This window comes from Ixodes scapularis, unplaced genomic scaffold, assembly GCF_016920785.2.
Source record: "Ixodes scapularis isolate PalLabHiFi unplaced genomic scaffold, ASM1692078v2 ptg000058l_1__unscaffolded, whole genome shotgun sequence".
Lineage (NCBI taxonomy): Eukaryota > Metazoa > Arthropoda > Arachnida > Ixodida > Ixodidae > Ixodes > Ixodes scapularis.
The window spans coordinates 26,816-49,607 of record NW_024609900.1 but is presented as its reverse complement, the minus strand read 5'-3'; the positions used below and the strand labels follow the sequence as shown (position 1 = coordinate 49,607).

Genomic DNA, 22,792 nt, shown 5'->3' with positions numbered 1-22,792 from the left:
GCATCAGGTAAATTTCAGACTGCAGACGACAGGATACACTCAAGTCCGCGTACTCCTCGCAATCGCTAAACAGCGGTTCATGATTGGAAAATCCACAAAGCATCTAAGCAACGATCCCCGTGCCCGCGATCTCATCGGAAGAATGACGACGGTGAACAAGCTGCTAAAGTACGCGAGCTTCGGAGGACTAGCAACTGTCGGCGGTATCCTCGGCTTGCAGAAATACGTCGCCATGAAGCTGACAGAGAACGAGTACTACAAGACCTCGCTGGCGATGCTCCGAAACCACAAGGAAGCCGTCAAACTCCTGGGCGAGCCCGTCCGCGAGCGCAACATCGACGTCGGTGACTCAAAAAGCACCACCACGCGTCCGTATCGAGCGCGAATGAAGGTTCCGCTCCGAGGCTCGAAGCAGTCCGGCGACCTCTACCTCTGGGCGCAGCGCAGAACTCTCCAAGACTCCTGGGAAGTCCTCAGGCTGGAGTTGGGGCTCCAGACGCTCAAGGACAAGCGTCTGCTCGTGTACGCCAATCCGGGCTACGGCGTGGACTACGTGCGAAACTTTGACGTGGACGCTGTTCCCGATATGGTGGACGGTGTGGAGTCGTGATCGGCCTCGTCCTTGCGTGGTTTAGCCAGTTTAGCGATTCGCAAAATAGAGCACACGTGATACAATGATCGCACGTACACCTCGTGCCATCCCGTAAGGCCGACTTCTCCATTGCCCACTGCGCGCGCCATGCTCTTCTGAAACATGCTTATGGCGTTCCGTGTGTACGCTTCTGCAGAATTGACTGCCCCACGGCCGTTAGTAAACAGCTTGGGTACGCATGTAGATTGAAGGACATTGCAATTGTCTATGTGTAACCTTTCGAAAGACTTCCCCTTAGAAGTGCTCTGGAGAGCCGGCACTACGGCAAGTTCTGAAAGAATTCAGAGTTGCAAACCGAAATACAGTGAGACAAGTCGATCATAATCGCGGTACATGTACTATTATTGACATTCACGTTCCGCGTTGTGTGATGTTCAGCATGCTCAGACCAGTGGTGTATCCAGGAATTTTTTGGGGGCCTCCCCCCTGGGCTGCACCACTGGCTCGGATCAAACGATCGGCACGCAAACTTTTGAGAGGTTTGCGTGCCAAGCTCAAACTTTTTAGAGGATGCGTTCACTGACCTAGTGTTGACTCCGACATTTTTCCTGTAGTTGCGTCTCTTTACTATGAGCACCCCCGATTACGCAAAAAATTGTTTATTATGAGAGTTGTTCAGCAAGACAAAAATGCACACATTTACTCAGTTCGTGCCCAGAATGTTTGGTCTACATGGCAGGGCATTCAAATTTCTGGGGTCCATTTTACCGAGTATGCTCAATTGGGCCTAGCCGATGATAGCACACATAAGGAGGACGGACACCGCAACATTGTGCTTTTGGCACTCCTCAGGAGGAATCATACATTTGTCTTTTTAGACATAGGCTAGGTGGTGCAAGCTACTGCCTGTTACAAAGGGTGTAGCCATTAACATCCATCTATACATCCTCGATTGGTCTCCGACTCATAGCATCGGCTGCAATTGGACTTGCAGTAAAACAGTCCAGACGAGTTTCACGAAGTCCCATGCTCAGTCCGCTTTCAAACGTGGAGATTGCTTCCTACCGAGAATGATTAGCTTCAAGGTTTTTAGAGCAAAGAACAGCGTTTCGATAGTTTCTCTAAACGCTGGTTCGCACACTTGCGTTTGGCGGTAATCGACCGTGCCATGACCACTTGTCACTGCCTACGACGAGATAAGACGCAGGTGCCAGCTGTTGTGTAATTCTGGAGCACTTCCAATCTGCACATATTTCCTGATTCTTTTTTATGCATAATTTTTTCTTGCTGAAATAATTTTGGCAATGTTAGAGACGACCACTTCTCGTATATGGTCACGGTCAAAAGAAAATGCGTGAACCAGCCTTAAGTGAATCTTGTACAAATCATTGCACCTGTTTCTCTGTACCGAGAATGAGCCACCTGGATTACAGCACAATGCGACGTCCTTGAAAACTCGGGTGTGAAATGCGCGAGAGTGTCGCCGAAAACCACTCACGGGCTCTGTTTCCTTCTTGCCCCATTCGAAACCCCTGGAAATTCAGTGCTAAGTTCGTGCCGTTGCTCTGTACGTCGAGACATATCTTTACGTTCTCAAACAGGTTGAGACATAAGCACTGAGGGTATGCTGACTGCAAGAGTACTTGAGAGGGACCTGTGAAAACTTGTCGCACAACCGATGTTTTACCCCTCGATTGAAAGACCGCAACCATAGAACAAGTTACCAGAAATCCAACAGTTTCGTGAAGCCACGAGAAAACACTACAAAATACTTGGCATTTGGAACGCCTTTGCTTGCGTCCGCCCGAAACCACAATCTGTCTTGCACGTTACGGGCCGCAGCGTATGGATTGTCCATGAACTGGCGCTTGAATTGCCGGTCAGACGCTGTATGATGGCAACCAACTTTCTGTCGCTTTCGAGCCCGAAGCTCTCTTTTCACAGCCACATCCCAGGCTCCTTTCTCTCTGCCCCACTGTGCCCGCCGTTGTCGCTCCTGCTTCACTTTGGTGGCACACAAAGCCCGCAAGCAGGGGCCTTCATAGCATGTGTAGTTCGCTTTGGTGCCGCTGAGCGCTCATTGAGAAAAGTCCCCACTCTGAGAGCGGTTGTCGATTGCACGCTCTATAGAGGCTACGTCCCAGACTTTGTCACAAAAGTGCTAAAAGCTCGCCATGCATTTAGGAATGCCTTTATGTCGTTGGGATGGAGCACAACTGATCGGTTTGAATATTTCATTTCGTAACATGTTTTTACATTTATGAAGGTTGGCACACACACACACTGGATTGCACAAAGTATGTCATTCTCGTTGAGAACGCAGCAAAGTTGCATCTGTCCAAAGAGCTCGGAGAGTCACTCGAGCACCTTGTTGACCACGGCATCCGACGCATCCTTCGGAACCTGCAACCGAAAAAGGAATGACGTATTTGCGACGACTTCCCGAAATGATTCCGAGCCGCACAATGTGCAATATTGCGGCGATTCAGGAAGCATTTGTAGTTTTTCTCACAAAAATGGGCAAGGAAAAGGTCGGAGGCACAATGTGTATATTTGGTGCGACATTGTACGAGAAAGCTGGATCCCGTTTTACAAGTTGCACAGAGCGCTGTGGTAAAGTTTGCTGGTCGTACAAGTATGCTTGTAGCTAAATTATGGTGCAAATCGTTACGCGCCGAGGTCCGTAAACTTGGAGTGCTACACACTGCTTGTGAGATGACATTTAGGTGATATATGGTCCGATGTCCTCTATTCTCCGCAGCTCCAAGAAAGACAACAACACCAGGCGGAAGAGACATCTGGAGTTGCAAAGAGTTGTGCGTGCCACAAGATGGGATAGTTTATGATTGTTGAACATGATGAAAAGCAGTGTTCAAAGGAACAGAACAAAAGGAAGTGACAGGAGAAACACGCACCGTTGTTTCCCTTTGTCCTGTTTCTATGAGCTTTGTTCTTCATGAAGTTATATCTGCGGCTTTGGGTTATACGACAATGCCCTACCAAAACTGCTGCACCGTAACAAAGGTGCAACCACTCGGCGAAAGACATTCAATGCTAGAGCTCTGCACGCATCACAATGCTACGATGTACCGAGGGTGGCAATGGGTAAGCAACATTTTGTCAATCCGCCGCCATTTTTGAACTTCCACTTCCTTCTGCCTTGCCGTTTAAAAACCATTTTTGCTGAGCATGCACTCGGACTTACAGGTCTGCACATACGAGGGCGGTCCAATAAGTACTTAGCCTAGAAAAGAAAAACAAAAATTTTGGAAAAGTGGCGATTTATTTTTTTAATATAGTTTTCTTTTAGTTCGATACACTTGACCCAGCGATGCTCCAACTTCTTTAACCCATTTGAAAAATATGTTTTCTCAATGTCTGCAAAGTAGGCTTCCGTGGAGGCGATCACCTCCTCATTCGATTCAAATTTCTGCCCGGCGAGTGGCTTTTTCAAGTTTGGAAACAAAAAGAAGTTGCACGAAGCCAAATCTGGCGAATACGGTGGATGGGGCAGCAGTTCGTAGCCCAATTCGACCAATTGGGCTGTGGCGAGGGTGTAGGTGTGAGCCGGTGTGTTGTCATGGTGGAAGAGCACTTTTTTCTTCGCTAAATGGGGCCGTTTTTTCTGTAATTCGGTGTCGAATCGGCCCAATAATTCGGCATAGTACAGCCCTGTGACCGTTTTGCCCTGTCCAGGTAGTCAATTCAGCCACACCTTGTAAATACGAGATAACGGTGGCCATCACCTTTCTGGTCGATAGGACAGTCTTCGCCTTCTTGGGAGCACGTTCGCCGGGTGAAGTCCAGTGTTTCGACTGTTTCTTGGTCTCTGGTGTGTACCAGTGCATCCATGTTTCGTTGAGAATCACGAAACGACGCAGAAACGCCTTCGGATTGCGCTTAAACAGTGTCAAACACTGCTCTGAAGTGGTCTCACGGTTGCGCTTGTTGTCCGGAGTGAGCAAACGCAGCACCCATCGCGCCGACAGCTTTCTCATGCCCAAAATTTCATGCAGGATATGACCCAAGCGGTCTTTTGAGATCTTGCGCACCATCATTCGGTGATCTGCCAATACGAGATCGTGGATTTTTGTCACATCATCCTCCGTGGTAGCCGTTTTCGGCACACCTGGGCGTGACTCATCAAAAACCGACGTGTGGCCACGTTGAAACTCGTTAAACCGATTTTTGATGGTCGCCATCGAAGGAGAAGACTCACCGCACACAGCATCCAAGCGCTCTTTGATTTCGCTGCGCGATTTCCCTTCCTAAAACAAGAATCGAATTGCCAACCGATATTGTTCTTTTACCATTTTTTCTAAAATTCGTGGACACGCCCGCTTCCACATGCGGTCAAAACAAAACTACGAGTCCGATTCGGTTGAAATTTCGATAGTAGCCGTCTATGAGAATGTACCGCACGATAGCAAATTTTTCTTGCGATAGTGCCGTCATCGGGCGGTGAGGCTAAGTACTTATCGGACCGTATCTCCAGCTTCTTGACAGGTTCCTCCTTATAGCCGAATGCCCTTGCACCACCTGTATGGCAGCCTCTCCATGCCCTGCTGAAACCGCTTTTTGGGTGAGCCTCACACCCGTGTCTCATCAGCTGCTTCCAGCTTATTAATGACCACAAAATGAAGCCCTCGCGGGTTTTTTTTTTTTTTTTTTTTATTACAGTTAGCGGGTGATAATTACTGGGGGCCCAGTCATGTCGTACCCACGCACGACCAAACGTCCGATTGGTCGTACAACGCGCCAAGACGACAGCCGAACCCAATTATATGCCGGCCAATCACGGCCTCACGTGAATGCAAACGACGCACTGATTGACTGGTGTCCGATTAGAATCCGTCGTCTTTCCGGTGCGCCATACGACCAATCAAATGATCGGTCGCGCATGGATATGGCTAGAGCCTGTGATTTTAACCTGTTTGGCCGTATAAAAGACATCTAAGCATTTCTTATGAGTTATGAATGCGAAAGTATGCATGTCATTCTTCCGCTCCCTTAGTTGATCTGTGGCGTACTGGCGTAAATGGCCGAGCACGCGCTCTCCGCGCCACGCACTCTCTCACTTGGCAGCCAGCAACCTTCTTTTACCGGCGCACTGGTGGCGCCGGTATGGGTCTGCAGCGCCTTGCGGTGGCGGTCCTTGAAACTGACACGCGGCGGCCATTTTCTTGAAAGCCTCGTTCCTTGAAACTATGACGTGCGCCAGCCAATGGGACCTATCCATCAGATTTCGGCTTCACTGCACTCTATTGGGAGAGGGGAAACTAGGCGCCGTTTTGCTCGGCTTTTTGCGCAGCTTCAAACTGGGAGCCATCAAGTTGCGGCTTCACTTGGCTCTATTGGGAGAAAGGAGTTTAGGTGCCGTTTGGTGCGGTTTCAAAGCTGATGATGAAAGCTCGCTCCATGGGACAGTTACTGCTTTTGCATTAAAAACCTGCGAGGACGCCATTCCACAGTCACTGATAAGCTGGAAGCAGTTGTTTAAGCGCAAGAGTGAGGCATTCCCAAAACGTGGTTCCAGCAGACCATGGACAGGCTGCCACAGAGGTGGTGCAAAGTAATACGGCTACAGGGGGAGGCTGTACAGGAGGTGGGTGTATGTGCAGAACTCCAAGTAACCGGTATCTGCAGCAAAAATTTAAATCCTAAATCAATATGGTATGCCCCTCCCCCTCGTAGGATCGGATAAGGATCGCGCCTTGCTTGCACTTGTAAAGCAAAATGTTCAAACAAACTGAAAGTTGGCAATTGCCACTCACCCATATGAGCTGGCTCAATAGAGTTTAATGCTGGAGTGGTTCAAATGCAGCATGGGCGGAAGCCCCGGGTGCTTTAAGCTGTTGGACGTTGGAATGAATTGCCACCGTTCCCCCCTACCGTCCAAGCCTAGCTGCCGGTCCGTTCCAAGGCACACAGCGCGCAAAGGCATCCCATGCAGCCTTTTAACCTGGTGACTGTGACACAATTGAGCCAGCCCACGCTGCTGCTGACTGCATTGAGTTCTGCGGTAAGCATTCATCAGCAAACAAACCTTGCTGAGCAGTTCAAGGACGTCACCGACACCCCGGAGTTGCAGCAGAGACGTTCGCAGGGACATGAGCAGCACCGCGCCCACTTGCGGAAGGAACTTCACCGAGCCTCCAATAACCTTGTCCCAAACCCTGCGAGAAAAACGGTATTGCGGAAAAAGGGAAGTCGAAATGCGGGGATGTAAAAGTTGCGTGATAAAAGTGGCGAAAAACAAAAGCCGGTGAACCACGAGAAACATTTTTTGTGTTTGTCTCGAATCCAGATGGCACAAGACCCAACCGTTGAGACTTGCGAGGGAGCGCTAAGCATAGAGCAAGACAGGAGATAAGGTTGCAAGCAGAGCATGTGAATACTGTAATACGTGCGTAATGGTTGCATGCGTGTAATAGCCGCACCCCTAACTTTAAACAAAAAGAGCCGAAAAATATATTTAAAAATTGCCCGTGTATAGGCTGCACCTACGATTTTAGAATGGCTGGAAGCGCCATCTAGTTCGTAACAAAAAACTCGAGAATGTTTTCTGGCAGACGGCACCCACCCGGCTGCGGCAGCCTACAATATTGAGGCACTCTATCCTGTCTATTTGCGGCTCTCGCTTCATCTCGAACCGGAAGTGCAGCTCTTTGTGTTTGCGAGTACCCCCGGTTTCCCATTGTCACCAACTTCAGGCTTTACCCACACTGCTGTATGAAAGGACAATACGTAATTTCGTTGTAGGTGACCTCGTTGAAGATCGTGCAGGCAGTTGCATTTGGAATTTTCGAGAATAGTGGACCACCTGAAGCGTCCTTGAACACATGTCTTCTGTCACGGTGTAAAAAATGATACGGTGGCATCGCTGTTGGGATGGCCCTTCCTGGCAACCTGCCGACGCTATCATCACGCATGGATGGCAGTCCTCAAGTTTCTCCTAGCGTCATCCAAACAGAGACCCTCGTGGATCGCGACTTGAGATTGCCGGCACAGGTGCGAGCTCTCCGAGAAACAGCACGCTCGAAACAAGTTGCCGGAGTTGCCGGTGTACAGAGTCTGGGTTGGCACAGCGAGTCCACGTCTGGCCTCCTTCCTAGGTATCGGATCACCGGAGCAGTGGGTCACGTTCACGTCGACTGATGACGTACCCTTGAGCGTGCAATATTACGGACGCAAACGCCTTCGGATAGGTGTTGAACTTCACTTTGCGAGTCATCCTACTGTTTCAAGTCAACCACCACCATGCTCGTCCTGCAACGGACTGTGACTCAGCTTTGCTGGCTGGGTGCACTCTGTACACTAAGGCAAGAGAGATGGTTAGCAGCGGGCATTAGATGCCAGCAAACAATGACTCATGAAATCCCTACCTAGGGACCTGCGGCAGAAGATGCTTCGACTCCACTCTTGGAAAGCTACCTGGTTCGAGTCTCCGACAACGCAGCACTTCTCAGAAGAGAAATATTGTAGGGAGAATTGAAAGGAACCTTGGTCAGCACAATAACAATGCCCCAGTATACCCTTGACCCTGGTGCTTTCAGAAGTATAAAAAAAGGGGCGTTCAAACTTATATCTTGTTTTTCGGGGGGGTGGGGGGGGGGGGGTATTTTTCAACCAATGTAACGCAATAGATTTCACCCTGATACAAAGAAACGTTCCAAAAGTATTTCAATACACGAATACAGATACTGGTGAAAAAAATGTATCGAGATACAGAAATACAGATACAAATGCTTTCTGAAATACTATTGCGATACCGCCCAATTCTGACCTATACACCAACACACTGTTTACAAATAAGCCTGCATTTGCACGTGCGCAGAAACCAGATTTGCGTCAAGGGAAGCGTCTGGGCATCAACGCCACCGCCATGGCACTAAGTCAGAGAGTCGAGTTGGTCCATGTGCGGCAATATACAGTATATCTTACACCGTTGACTATAGCGACTGACCTGACCAGCGCGTCTTCGTCTAGGACCTCGGCGAAACAACGTCGGAACCAGACGTCCACCGGAAGCACAGGAAAGGCCTTGATCCTGAGCAGGTGCTGAAAGAGTTCAGCGTCCTCCTTCTCCAGTGTGTCCTCCATCTGCTTGCTCTGAAAGCATACCCATGGATCATTGTCATGTCGTCAAGCGAAACAAAGTTCCAAACTACGAACCACAATTTACAGTCAGTGACAGGTTAAGAGTCCAGTTTGCTCTCGTCGCCTTCCGTCATAGTTTGCGTGCGCTGGCGCTGAAAAGTTATCAAAGGTGGATCGATCGCGCTCTTCAGGAGGAGCTCCTGTCGCAACCTTAACCTGTCACCGAGTGTAGTTAAATTCTGGAGTATCTTGTGACCAGGGCTCCATACTTTTGGCACTTCTTTTTTCTTTAAAATCATGTGTTTTTTTTTGTGTGTGTTTATTTTTCTTTCTCACAAATTCAGCGTCGCCTTTCAATGTCGGACAAAAAAAGTTTGGTATCCACCGGGACTTGTGTCTAAAAAAAATATAGGACAAAAGAATGGGATTTTCCACACACCAGAGAACACAAGCTTGACCTGAACACACTCTCAAAAACGTCATGGTATCGACAAGAGTAAGAAACGAGATAACAGGCAAGGTTCTTAAAGGGGCCCTGAGGAGGTTTCTGAGCTCGCCTAATTATGGTGGTAACTCACTCTGCGGGCTATAAGCATCCTAGGAACCTTTAAATCACGGCCATGCGCGGCCGATTTTCTCATTAAAAAAGCAATCAAAGATTGAATACACTGAGGTCATCGCAGAGAATGGGAGGAGCCTTTCCCGAAACCAGAACCACTGTCAGCCAATAGCAAGTGGAAGATCCTCGCATCTCCGACCGGCGGACCCGCGGAGTGATATCTCGAATGCGTGCGGCCCATCGCCCAGATAGCCCGGATGTGGCCCGGACTTTGGACGCCCAGACAAAGTCGATCGTCATTGCAGCCATTGCTTCATCGTGCCATGACTCTCGGTAACTTGACGCCTCTCGAGGAAGAGATGCTTCAACGTACAGCACTTATGATGCGACACCGTTGCGCGCCGTCGTAAATGCGAGTGCATCAAATGGCGGGTATGCCAACCGCGCTGCGAAAGAGCCAATCCGTCCGAGGCAGCAGACGCACCCGACGACAGAATCTAGCCGCTTGGAAACACAGAACACGCATCAATCTTCCTCGCGCAGAGTCAGTCACTACCGGAATCAGTGCAACGAAGACCGATGCAAAGAGTCAGTCCAGTGATCGCGCCTTCGAGGGCAGACAACCGGACACATCACTTCCGCAAAAGACGAAAAAAAACAAAAAACAATAGTGTGCTGTTTTGGAGACGATTATTGCAGTATTACGTTCCCTCTCCGCAAAAAATTTAACATTTTTTCATACTCTTGTTTGCTTTTATCATCTACAAAAGCATACACATTTTATAAGAACAGCATTCTCCATGAAATGTCGCATTTTCATTGGTCACATGTTGCTGCAACCATACTGCTCCCATTCTCTGCAAGAACTCAATGTACTCAATCTTTGATTGTTTTTTTAATGGGGCAATCGGTCGCACATTGTCGTGATTTAAAGAACCCCTGAAAAGAAAAAAAAAGTTTTTTTTAAACAGTCTTGTTGGAACACACGTGTCAAGAAATAAATCTCGTCGTTCCAACATAAATATAAATGAATCAAAAGCCTGGTATCATCGACAAAACTTGTATTATACGGGGTTTAGTGGCGCCATCTATCGTAGGTCCACAATACCGTCAGCTCTATCTGCTACCGCAAACAGCCGCCAGAAGCTGGAGGGGGACGGGTATGGCTGGACCCGGACGAGACTTTCCTCTTTTCGCCATGTTGATCGCGTTGCGCAAGCACATAGTCACGTGGTCGTGAGCGGGTGAGTTCTCGCTGCTCACTAATGGTTCTAGAGAAAGAACTTCACCGGAACCCCGTGCGTCCCCCATTCACGTCACAGCGCACGTGACTCGGAAGATGGTGAAGGAGTTGAGAGGCACTGAAAACCTCAATCCTTAACAATTTTTCAAATAAAAACTAGGACATGCAGGCAAAAGCGGTTTTTTGTTCTTTCCTTCAAATAGTTCAAGACACAAACTGTTCTTTACTTAAGAAAGTTCGAGACACAAACTCTCAAATTATTTAAGCAAAGCACTAAAATTGTTGCACAGCTCCTTTAAAGGAAGTCGCTTCGAGGTACGGCGTGCACTATCGTCGACTGTTCTAACGTTATCGGAGTATGAAAAAGTGTTTCCTGCGATTTCAGATAAGGTTTAGGGTAACAGACGACAATGATTTTGAGCACCAAGATGGCCGACGTGTCATTATTTTTAAGCATAGCTTATTTGGCGGCCCCCGACCTACCATAAGGCAAGAGTCGATGGAGAGTTTCTTGAGCTGCCTCCAAAAGTTTCTCGTCATCCAGTAGACGTCCTGTTCGGAGAGGTCCATTTTGAAAAACGCCGAGGCGATCCCGAGAAGATGCTGTGCTTCCTCGTCTTGCATCTGGAGGAAAAGCGTCGTGTACATCATTTAAAAGGGCCAGGCGACGATACAGAATCAGAACGTTCCTTAATTTTCGCAACCTCACTGGCACGACTGTGACCCGAGTGTAACCTAAGTACTCTCACACTGCCACCGACCCAAAAACTTCTATTTAAAGGCCGACCTGCAAAATATTTTTTAACCAGGGTGAAAATCCTCCTTGACGTACCCTTCCCATTTCCCCCTCTCCCACTGCTATCTTGACAGCGGGCCGGAGGGGGGGGGGGGGGGGGGAGGAGGGGCGGGCGGCGGACAGAAAGACTTCTTTTGTTGCTGCTCTTTGGGGCCGGATAAGCTGGGAGCTTATCCTGGCTCATCCAGCCCCAAGATGCAGCAACAAAACGTGTTCCCCCACCCTCACTGTCGAAATAAAGGGCAACTCTGCTTCATTTTTGTTCTTGAAAAAACAATGCATTCCTCTTTAGTATCACCTAGGAAGACCACACGTCAAATACTACGACGTAGTTCTGTCTGAATGTTTCTTAAACGGCCCGGCAAACTTTGCAACTCGCCAAGTTGCCGAAATCGGCTGATTCGAGCGGCCTGATTGAGGCCCAACCAACAGGTGCAGTTAAGGCTATGGCATGGGCGCTTCGACTCAAACCCAGTTGCGTGTATAGGTGGCAGCACATGTTCGCCAAAAGGTAGATTGTACACTCCTTGCCTTTCTGGAAGACTTCCAACCCGGAAGTGATGTTTAACTTTGTCTCTTTCATTCCAACTGATCATGGCAATCACGGGCGCTCGGTTCTGCCAATAGGCCCTTTTAGGAATTCAGCGCCATCTAGTAGATAAAATGGGAGTTTAACCTTTGCAGTATTAATGGAGGCAACGAACCTGTACATTGCGGAGTATTCTTATCTGGCACCGTCACTTTTGTGAGTCGATGGCAAACAAGAATGTGCGCTTCGCTCACTGTACAGATATATCTTCCCCAATCTCTTTCAGTGTCGACAACAAAACAGATTCAACCGGTCGGAATGAATCATCAATTTAAACATGGACGCCTCAATAAAGTATACTATACATAAACTCATCTCTGTTACGTCACGGCGCTGTGGTGGCACATTGAGCGCACTTCCGGTCTGGGGCTGTGGGCGGAAGCGGCCATGGGGCACGTGTATCCTTGTGTTTCTTCGGAAGAAACCGGACAAAAACCTGCCTTCTCGTCAAAACGCCGCGAATGGGGCTTTACCAAAAGAGTCGGGAATGGTTTGAAAGTCAGTTTTCAAGCGTTTTCTGCCTGCTCGGTTCGTCTGAGAACGTGAACAGGGGCCGTTAAAAAAGAAAAACAGACGCCGTCGGACCACGATTGCTTGGGCGGAAAATACTTTGGATTGAATTCATGGATACTTGTGATCGTCAGATTTATTTGTTTTGTTCCAACATGAACGGGGAAAAACCGTCAAGTGTCACGGACCAAATGCGGACTACGTTCAGTGCTCCATCACGTTCAAACGGCCGCCTCATCGTTCAAGCTGTCGTCTCCTCTCTCAAGTGTTTCTGCTTGTCGTCTGCTCGTTCAAACGACAGCGGCGCGTAGACCAAACGTTGACCCGGTAATTGCGATAAGTGCAGACCTCAAAAGACATTTAAGATTGAAGGTTGCTTCGGGTAAGTAGGCTCGGTGTAAACAGTAGATAAAAGAAGATGTTGATAATTGTTAGCAGTGGCCATCACAGACTTGTTATGCCTGATTCACTCGGTCCGATTCTGCTTGCGATTTTCAGTATCGACGTCGACATCTCAGTCATGGTTCAGGCTTTTGCAGCCCGAGCGACGTCATGACTGAAAATAGCGAGCAGAACCTCACCACGTGAATCAGGCTTCAGCGTCCATTCTACGGCGTCCACGCAGTATGAATCGCCGCATGTTGCATTATTCACGCCAGTTTTGCGGTGTAACGAGCCTCGTTATTTTCGCTGAAGGCGCCACAGTAGTGGTGCAAAACTATCGATAGTATAGTCACCAGAAATCTGACTATCGATAGTAAAAAACTATTGATAGTACCATCAACAGTCGGCTATCGAAAAACTATTGATAGTACTATCGATAGTCGACTCTCGAAAAACTATCGATAGTACTATCGACAGTAGACTATCGAAAAACTATCTATAGTACTATGGATAGTCGACTATCGGAAAATTATCGTTAATCGAATATCGGGAACCGACTATCATAAACCTATCGATAGTACTGTCAACGGTTTACTATCGATAGTTTTGCGACAATAGTAGTTTGCGTCGCTCCCTCTTTTCTTTTTCTCGCTTTATTTTTTCAAATGGGACACCAACTAGCCCAAGCACTTACCATTCCAACTTTGGTTCAGCTTTCAGTGATCACAATGACGGGAGTTTGGACGCAGAGAGGAGGAAGGGAGGCGAGCGGCGGTGCGGCAACTGTGTTCGCTCTAGTGGTGCAAAACTATCGATAGTACTTTAAATAGTATCGATAGTCGCCAAAAATCTGACTATCGATAGTAGAAAAACTATCGAGAGTACTATCGATAGTCAACTATCGATAGTTCTGCAATACCGTCAATAGTTTTGGAAAAACTATCAATAGTATCGATAGTCAATTTATCAATAGTTTTGCATCACTACACCACAGTAGTCAGACATTGCCAGAAAGACGTAGAATCAACAATTCCAACGCGAAAAAGAGCGCGGGGACTCACACCGACGCCGACAACATCCCATTCTAATGGTTTGTTTATGGGCTACAGCGAGCTTCTTGCCGACACCCCCATCGCGCATGCGCGGTGTTGGTGACGTCCGCTGGGGGCGCTCCGGTTTGTTTGTAAAGATAAGTTGGTGTATACATAGAGGGGCTTTGAAGCCGATTGTGTGCTCCTAACAGATTGACCGGGCTTGAGTTAGAAATGAGCGCAGCTCTTGCATCTAAATTTTGGTTCGCTTCGCGCCAGCGTCTCGAATCTGTAGGGCTCGAATTGTCTGCTTACAAGTGCCTTTGACTTCTCTCTTCACCGGTAAAAAGAAGGCTGCCATTAGTATAGCCATAGCCTCCTCTATACAGACAAAGCCTGGCAGATCGTCACGAGGCGCGGCAGCCGAAAGTGAAGAGGTAGGGCGGCAGACAAGAGGCATGTAAACGGTGCCGCGCAGCGGCGAGACGCCGAGACACACTTGTCCCAAGCGATGGAATGTCCGCTTGTGCTTCCCGCATTCCTCGAGCTACCACTTCCTTTCTCGTCGGGTTCGAAAACCATCTTTCGGGTCCTCGCCGCCGCCGCAACAACTGTGCGCTGACTACAGACGCCCCGAGATATGCTCCGTGCTACCAGATCCTCGCACTCCAAATCTGCGACCGGGCACTCTATGGCTCCATCATCGAACTGCCAGCTCTGACCCGAATGATCAGTGGGTAGACGCGAAGCTCGCAGCCTTTGATCGTCTCTACTCACTCTTCAAATGCATTCTAAAAGTGAGTAGAGAGGAAGGCTACAAGCTTTGCGTCTACCTACTAATCCTTTCAACCTCCCCGCATGCTCTTGTCTCCCCCTTAAAGGGGCCCTGCAATCATATTTAAGCGTCTACCTTTTTTGCGGTTTCCACGTCTCTTGGGGTTCGGGCAAGCCAGCGGGCACGGAGAGAGTAACTAAATATTAGTGCGTCATATTTTAACCGGACGACGCGGAAACCTCCTCCACCGACGAGGCCAACCCGCGGTACCGAAAGCGCGCAAAATGTGACGTCTTTGGTCCTGGGCTTACCATTGGTCAGAGCCGCTAAATGCTTCTTTTTAGTCGAAATACAAAATATAAGTGGCGCGAACCGTTTCAATTATTTATAAAAGTAGTTTCTGTTCAGTATTTTAGACCAAAAAAGAAACGAATGCAGTTCATAAAGTACGGAAACAAGAAATGACCCGTCGACATCCCCGCCACCAAGTGGTGGAAAAGACAGCGCATACTAGAAAGGAATAGTGGGATCAGGCGCCGACACGAAAAGGTCCCGGATGTACGCGGCGGCGCTGCGGTCGTATGGGCAGGAGGATCCGACCGGCTCCGAGCGTTCCGAAGGCCTTCGGCGAGAAGCTTTGCCTTGCGGTTTGGCCGTTTCGCGGTATGGCAGCGCAAAGCAGCTCCCATTCTAAAGTGATCTTTACCCTGTGTTTGCTGTCGCTTGTGGCCAATGAAGTGTCATGCCGAATTAGTGTTTAATCGCGTAAAAAATGCAACGAGAGCCGCTCTGGCTGCCCGCTGCATACAGCCTTTCCAGAATACGCTTTAATGGCGCCCTCTCGCGCCGTAGACACGGAGTGCGGCAGCCGTGAGCGCTCGATGAGCTCACTACTTCTCTTCTAGTTCACGGCCACTCTGAAGCAACCAAGGATGTCATGAGGGAGGTTATTTTTTGCTTGTTTTTGTAATTTTTATTTGCCTCTAACTTTTAAAATAAAGGGAATTTCGAGAAAAGAAGTTTTACTAAGTTACTAAGTTCAGTGCGCTCAGGTTTGGTGCAAATTAAAAATTAGTAAAAAAGTCATTGCAGGGCCCCTTTAACCTCAGTTTGTACGCACAAGGGCGCCAGTCGTAGAATACATTCCGCTATAAAAAGACGATAAAGGAAAAATTCCCGTGCCTGCTGCTCGATGTCCAGGTGCAGCTGCCCTTCACCGAGGAGGTACATCAGGACGACAACTTCGGGGGGTCGCGTGTCGTCGTTTACCACCCGCATCACCAGCAGCGAACGCTTGAGGGCGTTGGACTGGTCCGTTTGGTCCTTCTCAAAGACGCTGGCGTTCTCTTCAAATGTTGGCAACACACCTGGGGCAGAAACCAGAAAATCATTGCAATTCCAAAAACGTTTCCTTTTTTTTTTTTTTTTTTTGCTTTTCAAGTTAAGGAGATGCAATGTTTGCTAGGTCTGCCTTCGAATGGCGTGATGTGTGGAATCCGTCTGCAAGACGTGGGCCGGAACGTAGGCCTTGCGCGCAATAAAGTTTTGCTATCTCTCTCTCTTTCTTTGGTAGCACCCAATGACGAAGACCAATAAAAGCCACAAAGTACATGACAAGAGTCACCAATGGCTCGAAAAATGCAAGGCGTAGCTTTTAAGCTCACGCTCAATGCTCCGTTCCTTGGCATGCTTATCGGCGAATGCTGCATTGACTGTGCAGCGATAAGGAGATGTTCAATGTAGTGCTCTTCTTCGACGACAGATGGTGGCACTTGCCACCATCTATCCCATTGAGTATTAGTGTTTCTGCTCATTGACAGATGGCGCCACAGTCCCATCATCTGTCGTATTTCCGCTTTGTGTTTTCCTCGTTTTGTGTTGTGACCCATAAAGTCAGTTCTATCATTGTCCACACCTGAATAGGTTGTCTCTGAGCCGAACGTTTCACGACTGTCCGTTCGTTCAGCGGTGACCACCGGTGGCTAGCGACAAAGTCTACAGCCAGGGTCTTGAGATTGTAAGCCGTTCACCGGGCGCATTGGTTGGCTTTCATTCGGTTTTTGGGGCTCCTTCACTAGGCTTAGCGGGTAATTACCACTCGGCACACTTTCACCCCGCTCGACTCCTGTGGTGTTTCAGACTGAGCCCCGAGCATGCAGGAGCACTGTCCTGGAAACGAAATGGCTACGAGGATGGGGCTTGACGAGACCCGTGTGTAGTAATTTGATACTATCGGTTTATTTAATTTTAGGGCTAACCACTGCGAGATGCGTCTTTTTTAAAGAGTAGCGCGGGGCCTTAAAATTAAATAAAACCGGTATTATCAAATTACTACGCTCAGGACTTGTTAAACCTTGTCATTGACTATAAAAGTGGCTTAGCCAGGGTTCCAGCCCCCCCCCCCCCCCTCCTCCTCCTCCTCCTCCTCCTCCTCCCTCCCCCCCCCTTGCATCCAAGTAATGGACATCCCAGGCACCTCAGCGCACGCACGGACCCCCACTCGAAAAAAATTCCTGGCTATGCCCCTACTGTACACTACTGACAATGGTAAATTGACACACACAAACAAAACGCAGTGGGGGCACAGGTCTCACTGTGTTTTGTTTGTGTGTTTTTGTTTGTCTTTTTTGACACCGTAGCTGGTGTAAGTTTACCATTTTTGTTGAAACACCTGAGACCAGGTGGGGAAAAAACTGGAAACAATCAAAAGTAGAAGAGACAGGGAAAGAAGTCAGTCAGACAAAGTCTTACATGATGGGGAAAACAGCTCAGAAAAAGCAGACCACAAAGAGCAAACGCAACAGTACAATACAGCATTGTCCTGCCCTGTTTGTTCTTCTTTGTAGTCTGCGTTTTCTGAGCTGTTTTCCCCATCATGTAGGACGTCAACCAACTGGCCCAGTTTGCCACTTTATTACAGACGACGTCCTTTGCGACATTGTCTGGCAGACTTCTTTCCGTCTCTTCTACTTTTGGTTGTTTCATGTTTTTTCACACCCAGTCTCAGGTGTTTTAACAAAACAGTAGACACACAAACAGTTGATCTTGTTTCTTTAGTAATACTAGCGCCAAAGTACAGATGGACGATTAGCTGGTCCCTATAGATGAATGAGGTATGTGCGGGCTTAACATGAAAAAACGTGAATCTGCAGAAACATGGTTCAGGGTCAGTGTACCATAATAAACTCGCAGGGTCACAAGGGCAACCAAACAAGACTACGAGACCTTCTGTATAACAATGTGAAATAATGTGACTGCAGACTGTATGCAAGAGCTTTGCGCTATAGTATGACGCAGGTTAAGAACAGCAAAAGAAGCCCCTTCCACAAAGCTCTCGGCCCACCAGTTTCCTCCTCTCCAATGGTTACTCTTTAAAAGTGAAACGTGTTGAGGGCTTCGTGGAAGAACTTGTCCTCCAACCCTTAACCTGCAATGAACTACAGCGGGAATGCGTGCTGACCCTTTGCGAGTTCCTTGTTTTTGGTTCTGGCATGCAGAGTTTGAAGTATATAATCAAAGCGGTTCGTGTCACCACAGATAAACGTCCATTTCATTTTATTCCACGTAGCACAAGAACATTCTGAGAACATTCCGGAAATGCTCAAAAGAACATAGGCAACATTCTTGGAATGTTGCAAATTTACGCAAGAACATTCTGTCAACGTTGTCAGAATGTGGCGCAGGCACTTATCGCTACATTCGGGTAATGTTTTCTAAGGGACATATTCTTAGAATGTTCTGAGAACGACTTAGAACATTACCAGGACATTCAATCAACATTCAAACACCATAACAAGGTTCTAAGAATGTTTTCAGAACATACAAAGAACTTCTGAAACTTTCTTGAAATAATGCAAAATTTTGCAGGGACATCCTTTCAATCTTCTTGGAAGTGGTGTGGGTACATCGCTACATTCAGAAAACATTCTCTGAGGACTATTTACAAAGATTCCACAATTAGGCTCGCTCAGGCTACAGCCCCAATGAGCCGCACCAGATATATGGATATGAAAAAGCTCCTCACAGGGCAATATTTTTAATCGAAACAGATTTTTACAAGGTGCAAGCACAAGCTAGCCGCTTTCCCAGCACACCTGCCTCAGCATGTACTACTTGTCACTTGCGAACCTCTTTCATTCAAAATGTGTTGTATACAAAACCGATTATTCACTGCGAGCTTAAGAACATGACATCCCACATTCAACTGGAAATACTTTTTTCAAAGTTTTAATCCCCGGATACTAAAAATCTGGTCCATTTAAAACTGTCCCTCTACATATGCAGTGAGTGCCAAGTTCATTATAAAGTTCTTAAAACCACTGCTTTTCTCCTACACCTTACATTACATTCCTCAGTAAACTCATATAAGATAAAACTGATCCCTGACGCTAAGTTTCCAGACCTCCACTTAATTTGGATATTTTTGGCACAAAGTGGATGGTGTTTCGAACCACAGGTTGTGTGAGAGCTCCGTAAAGTTGATGTAACCTGCGAACATTCTAGGAATGTTCGCAAACGAACGTTCCAAGAATGTTGTGGATACGAATGCTCGAAAGGAAACGTTCCGAAAACATTTTGCATATGAATGTTCGCCAACGAACATTTCTAGAATGTTGAGCAGCTTACCTTGTAGGAAATTAATGTTCGCATATATGAACATTCCTAGAATGTTCCGAATGGTGTTTTAATGTTCCTTCAACATTCAGATCATCCAGGGAACGTTTGCACAACATTGGGTGCCACTTGGGATACGATGGACAGCGGAGGACTCTACGAGCCATCGAAGCCAATTGAATGTCGCGCGGCTGTCATGTGAACACAGCGCTTTCACCGACGTCATTTGGCCCACCATTTTGCTGTCATGAGCTGTCTGGTGTGTGCCGACGGCGAGCATTTCAAGGATTCACACGACGCTTCAAATGCGTAGTGCTACGAAGCTTACAAGACTCACCACGCTGACATCTCCTCAAGAGGTAATCTTTTAAATCAATAAAAGTTTCGAAAGCAAACTAACAAAATGACACGTGGGGCGTGACACGTGACACGCCCCACGTGTCACGTGGGGCGTGTAGTCTAGCTCGTGATATGTTCACGGTGTTGCATTGGCTATGGTGCCTCGTAAGATCCGCTGCAGTCCCTCCCTCTCCCTCACCCTCACCTCACCCCTCACCCCCCCCCCCCCCCCCCCCCCCCACACACACACACACACAACAGGCATAAAATAATGAACACGATTTAAAAATCACCAGGCTTGGGCATTCTGACAAATGCAATAAGGATGCGACCGAACTAATATACGCAGTTCCTACCCTACGGGCCTTGCTAAGGTTTGTTACGGTGCGACCAACACGAGCGAGCAAGGTCCGTGAGGAGTTCCCATACAATACAAATGATGATTACAAATTCAATTTAAAGCATCAGCTTCAAAACTAATCTGATGTTTAATCACCGTCACTTCACATGTCGTGCTGCCACGGAAAACGTTAAACGCAAACTCGGTTTAGACCTCGCAAAAACAGAAGCAGACGAAAACTAGCAGAAATTGTGTTGACACTCACCGAGCAACACTTTCCAAACGGTGAATCGGTGAATCGCTGGCAAGCAGAACTTTCGGCAGAAGTTAGACAGCTTCTTCAGGTCTATCGGCTTCTCGCTGAGCAATATTTCTAGAGATTTGTTACCGCGAAAACCTACTTTGTCGTAGTATTGCGCGCGGAAATTCTCAGTTGCCATGGCTGACATGACAAGCAACCAACCTGTGGAGCTCACTGTGGTGGCGCTGTGCCTGTGTTGCTATGCGGTCAAAGCCAACATGTGGGTACTAGGCGCACGTGGCGCACGGCGCTCGAGTACTTTGAATTAGAGCGATATTACCAAAATGACATTCCCAACCACTGTTCGCACTCCTGTCCCGTTTTCGAACGGCGACGACGCGGGTATCGGACAGCGGCAGCGGCGGCAGCGGCGGCGGCGTCTGCGGCACGGCGCCGGATATTCGTTTGCGGCGGTGTGCTGGCGTTTTGCGTCGACGGCGTCGGATTGCGCGTAATTCGAAATCGAAGGGCGATCGAAAGCCCATTTGCGAGCGACATGACCAAAGCGCTAGATGCCCACGCCTTTAGTGCGGTAGACAAGGATGCAGTAGATGCGAGAACGCGCTTCTTTGCATGTACTTTCTGTATTGTGTATATTCTGTACATATGTCTGTTATGTTTTTTCACATGTGGTGGCGGGCTGGCAGGCGCTCTGCGTAAGGGTTTTTCACCTATCTGCCTAGCCCCGCACACCACCACATGTACCCACTCCAGTATGTGCAAATAAAATTATTATTATTATTATTATTATTATTATTATTATTATTATTATTATTATTATTATTATTATTACTATTATTATTATTGTCTAGAAAGTTTATAACAACAAAAAGTACTTCCGCGCAGCAGTTTGAGTCGCATGACACAGCGCAAGAGTGTTGAAGCTAGGGCCCTAGCTTCAACAATAGCGTCGTTCGATTTTCCTGCACTTCCTGCACCGGTGCATAGAAGCGCAGAGCGGTGAACTACCGAGTTACGGTCGTATCTCAATGCACATAACGGAGGCATACACTGCCTTACACGTCTCTGCACTGGTGCAGGATGTGCAGCTAAATCCAACGAAGCCACTGTTGCGCTGTAAACAGTATACATAGCCAATATATATATATATATATATATTTTTTTTTTTTTTTTTTGGGGGGGGGGGGGGGGGGGAGGGGGTGGCTGAGGTGGCTGGGATGTCCATGACTTGCGGTGTGGAGTGGGGGAAGGGGGATAAAAATGCATGTGTACATGTTATTTGCGCGATTACAACCTCACACTTTCTAATAACAACGTGGTCGGAGACTAGTTACGTCTACATACAAGAACCCAGGTAGCATTCACTTTTTGTTTGATTTAAAATTGCCTTAGATATTCAATCTCACTTTTGCATTCGTTAACCGCTCTCTTGGTCTCATTAGGTGCAACATTAAACAGGCACCCACTCAGTGGCGTATCAACTTGTTTTTGAGTGGGGGGGGCAAACCAACCCCCTTCCCTCCCCCCCCCCCCCCCCCCCCCCCCCCTCCCTCCGGGTCGCATATGATATGGGCCGAACTTTTGCCGAATCATGGGATTCGGCGGAGCTTTTCTAAAGATTCGGCAAAAATACACTGTTCATCATCATCATCATCATCATTCATCATCATTTATTTTCCTTGAGGGCCCGTGGGGCATTATACAAGGGGGTGGCAATAGAACAAAAACAAATAGAACAGTAAACACAATTATAATACTGTAAGCTAGCTAGGTAGGTTAGATAAAGAGAGGGTAATGGCTTCAACAAATTTAGTAGTATCACTAATACAAACGATGTTATGAGGTAGTGAATTCCAATCCTCGACGGCCAATGATAGTGTGGAAGTCTAGTGAGAAACAGTTGATGATCGAATTGAACGCAATTTACATAGGTTATCTAGACGCGGGAAAATACGAGGGGGGTGATAGCAGTGATTCTTTGAGATAGATATTGTGATAAAAATATTCGATGGAGGAGAGAAAGACGTGATACTTGGCAGCGAAGGGAAAGTGAATGAAGGTTAGCTGATTGGCGTAATTCTGATATGCTGGTATAGTGAGTAGTTGCTATAAATAAAACGAAGGGCTCTATTTTGGACGGATTCTAGATTATTTGCAAGGTAGGACTGCCATGGGGGGACCATATAGATGAGGCGTATTCTAACTTCGATCTTATAAGAGTAGCATACGCTAGTCGTTTTACGGAGGGTGTAGCAAGTTTAAAGTTACGGCGCAAATATCCAAGAGAACGGTTAGTACCGGAAATAACAGAAGTTACGTGAGTAGTCCATGATAGGTCAGAGGTGAGATGAACACCCAGGTTTTTATATGATTAGCTTGCTATTACTTGAGTGTTAGGTAACTCAAAAATGGTGTGGCACGCGAACTGCGTGAAAATGATAGGGATCTACATTTATTGAAGTTTAACGTCATCTGCCATTTTTAACACCAATGGATTACACACTCAAGGTCTTCCTGGTGACCATGATGATCATAGTATAAAGAATGGGTCGGTAAATGACACAATCGTCGGCGAAAAGGCGCACAGAAGAAACTATGTTAAGGTGGAGATCATTACTATAGATTGGGAACAGAAATCCCCGGAATTTCTCCCTCGTG

The 22,792-nt window shown here is 47.5% G+C and overlaps 2 protein-coding genes across 2 annotated transcripts; one reads left to right on the top strand and one right to left on the bottom strand.

Moving 5' to 3' along the window:
* On the top strand, positions 1-827 carry LOC8031804. Its single transcript, XM_002407372.4, has one exon. The coding sequence runs from the start codon at positions 80-82 to the stop codon at positions 608-610; it is 531 nt and encodes a 176-aa protein (XP_002407416.3). The 5' UTR covers positions 1-79; the 3' UTR covers positions 611-827.
* Positions 828-2,812: 1,985 nt separating this feature from the next.
* Positions 2,813-20,475, bottom strand: LOC115313856 (TBC1 domain family member 7). Its single transcript, XM_029972864.2, has 6 exons — positions 20,138-20,475; positions 15,762-15,946; positions 10,978-11,118; positions 8,559-8,704; positions 6,639-6,768; positions 2,813-2,995 (listed from the first exon to the last, which is right to left on the bottom strand). The coding sequence occupies exons 1-6, from the start codon at positions 20,319-20,321 to the stop codon at positions 2,948-2,950; spliced, it is 834 nt and encodes a 277-aa protein (XP_029828724.2). The 5' UTR covers positions 20,322-20,475; the 3' UTR covers positions 2,813-2,947.
* Between the last annotated feature and the right edge of the window lie 2,317 nt (positions 20,476-22,792).

Bases quoted from the DNA above. Each gene is read 5' to 3' on its own strand.
- LOC8031804 (XM_002407372.4), top strand. From the start codon at position 80: ATGATTGGAAAATCCACAAAGCATCTAAGCAACGATCCCCGTGCCCGC.
- LOC115313856 (XM_029972864.2), bottom strand. From the start codon at position 20,321: ATGTCAGCCATGGCAACTGAGAATTTCCGCGCGCAATACTACGACAAA. The intron at 15,947-20,137 runs GTGAGTGTCAAC...TTTCTGCCCCAG, and splicing joins CGTTTGGAAAGTGTTGCTCG to GTGTGTTGCCAACATTTGAA. The intron at 8,705-10,977 runs GTAGGTCGGGGG...GTATGCTTTCAG, and splicing joins CCATCGACTCTTGCCTTATG to AGCAAGCAGATGGAGGACAC.